The 1991-nt window shown below is 28.6% G+C and overlaps 1 protein-coding gene across 1 annotated transcript in view; it reads right to left on the bottom strand.

The window, feature by feature from the left end:
• Positions 1–1991, bottom strand: part of LOC106464488 (peptidyl-tRNA hydrolase ICT1, mitochondrial-like) — a 12117-nt gene that overhangs the window by 5995 nt on the left and 4131 nt on the right. The window contains exon 3 of the mRNA XM_013924631.2: positions 1665–1724. Coding sequence (XP_013780085.1) covers positions 1665–1724 — 60 coding nt within the window. The remainder of the gene's footprint in view (positions 1–1664; positions 1725–1991) is intronic.

Here is a 1991-nt window from a genome sequence, read left to right on the forward strand (position 1 = left end):
CAAACAACCAGTAATGTCAAACATCTTGAATCACACTAATCTTTTTTTTTCCTCACTGAAATATTTGTAGCTTCCTCTTCCTGTAAGTATGAAACTGATGTGGTTATGTGATATTGTAAAACGCAGTCATGTGGTATTGTAACACGATAATTCTTAGCAAACATTTTTGGATCAATCTTTCTTTTTATCTATATGCATTATAGACAGAAGTATTTTGTTTTACTTGGGCAAGTAATTAAAAAGTTCCTACCTAGAGTCATACATGTGCTGCAGAAAATAGATCATGATTTTATTTATAAGTAGGAACTTGTAAATTAGACTCTGTAAGTATAGTAGAGAAAATCTCAAGGAAAATCAACATATAATTGTTTATAAAAGTTGAATTTCTTTAAAAATAAGAAGTGACAGGAATGTATTTCAAGTTTTGTTGCTCAACATATCTACAGTATATATAAACTCAGCTGTTTCAGCGTGACTGAGGGTTGTATTAGCTGTGAAACGTTTACTTCACTCAAGGTGTATTCCTTGCCTTAGAAAACTATTTTATGAATTCCTCATTTGCATGCTATATCATGAAGATTTAACTGAAAATTCTGATTTTTTTTCTGTACAAAAGACTTGTAATGTTTACTGAAAGCTTGCCAAATTTCATGAAGATACATAAATAATATCATATCAGAAAATGTATAGATACAATCGTATCATGGCTTCACAATATGATACTTGTATCGTTGTATGATACCTTTATACATTACTCAATGTTGTTGCTGCTCACAGGAAATCAACTATACCAATTAATTGATTAAGTTGCCTAAATCTAATCATTCATCAGCACTATTATGAGTTTATTACAGAGACAGGTATACATTCAGTAGCCATCAATTTTTAGTAACTGTTGGGTGAAAGATCAAGTGTGTGATCTATTATCTGTTTACTAATCGAAAAAGAAAGAAATATGCAATATTTTTTCGAAGTCTCTCACTAATATAGAATTTCCAAGAATCAAAAATATCAAACAAGGCTTTTGCCAAAATGAAAAACAGGCAAAATTTTATTCTGCAAATCAGACCAGGTGTCACACATTCTAAGAAAAATAAACTTCATTAAGTTATTGGACAATACCAAGAGCTCTTTCGCAAGTTTCCATTTCAGAATGATACAATTATCAAAGCCTTGGGTCACAAAGGCAGGTCTAGATAGCACTTTCTATACACATGCACAATCAGTAACACTTTGCGAGAACAACATAATGAGATTATCTACTAATTTCTATATTTCATTAGCAGTTTCTCTTTAAAGTAACTCTTTAATACCTGTATTCTTAACTTATTATCAGATATTTTTAAATAACTTGTAATAACCAGTGGTAGGGTAATATCTTTTAGATTTTAAGTATTAATCATTTACAAAATACCAAACATGACAAAATTTGCCTCGATAAAATCATCATTATTAACGAGTCTACAAAAGCAACTTTTATTATATTTAAGAAACCTACCTAATAACACTGACACCCAAAATATGTGTTAATATCTCACAACAAATAAGTGATCATAACATTTTTTTAATGGTTTGAAAGTGAACAGAAGTGAAAAGTTAAAAATTTTCACATTAGACCTTTTTTTTTTGAGTAAACTAATTATGATGTTAATTCTAGAGCTTACCCTTATTAACATTTTGACCTCCTGGCCCACTACTTCGACTATAAGAAATCTTTAATTTATCTAAACAAAAAGAAAAAAAAAGGACTTATAAAAACAAATCTAATCAACAGAAAAAAATAAATTATTTTTGCTAAAAATTAATGATTCAATAAAGGAAGATGAGTATTAAGTACTACATGTTGTCTTCATTTCTTTTATCAAAAACATAACAAATTAACAATAACAAAATAGATATTAGTTTTTTTATTTTTTTTCCACTTGCCATTTAGTTGACCAAACCAGAGAATTTGAAAATGCATTGTAAAGTGTGAAGTACTTAAATAAGAC

This window comes from Limulus polyphemus, unplaced genomic scaffold, assembly GCF_000517525.1.
Source record: "Limulus polyphemus unplaced genomic scaffold, Limulus_polyphemus-2.1.2 Scaffold1665, whole genome shotgun sequence".
In the NCBI taxonomy this organism is placed as follows: Eukaryota; Metazoa; Arthropoda; class Merostomata; order Xiphosura; family Limulidae; genus Limulus; species Limulus polyphemus.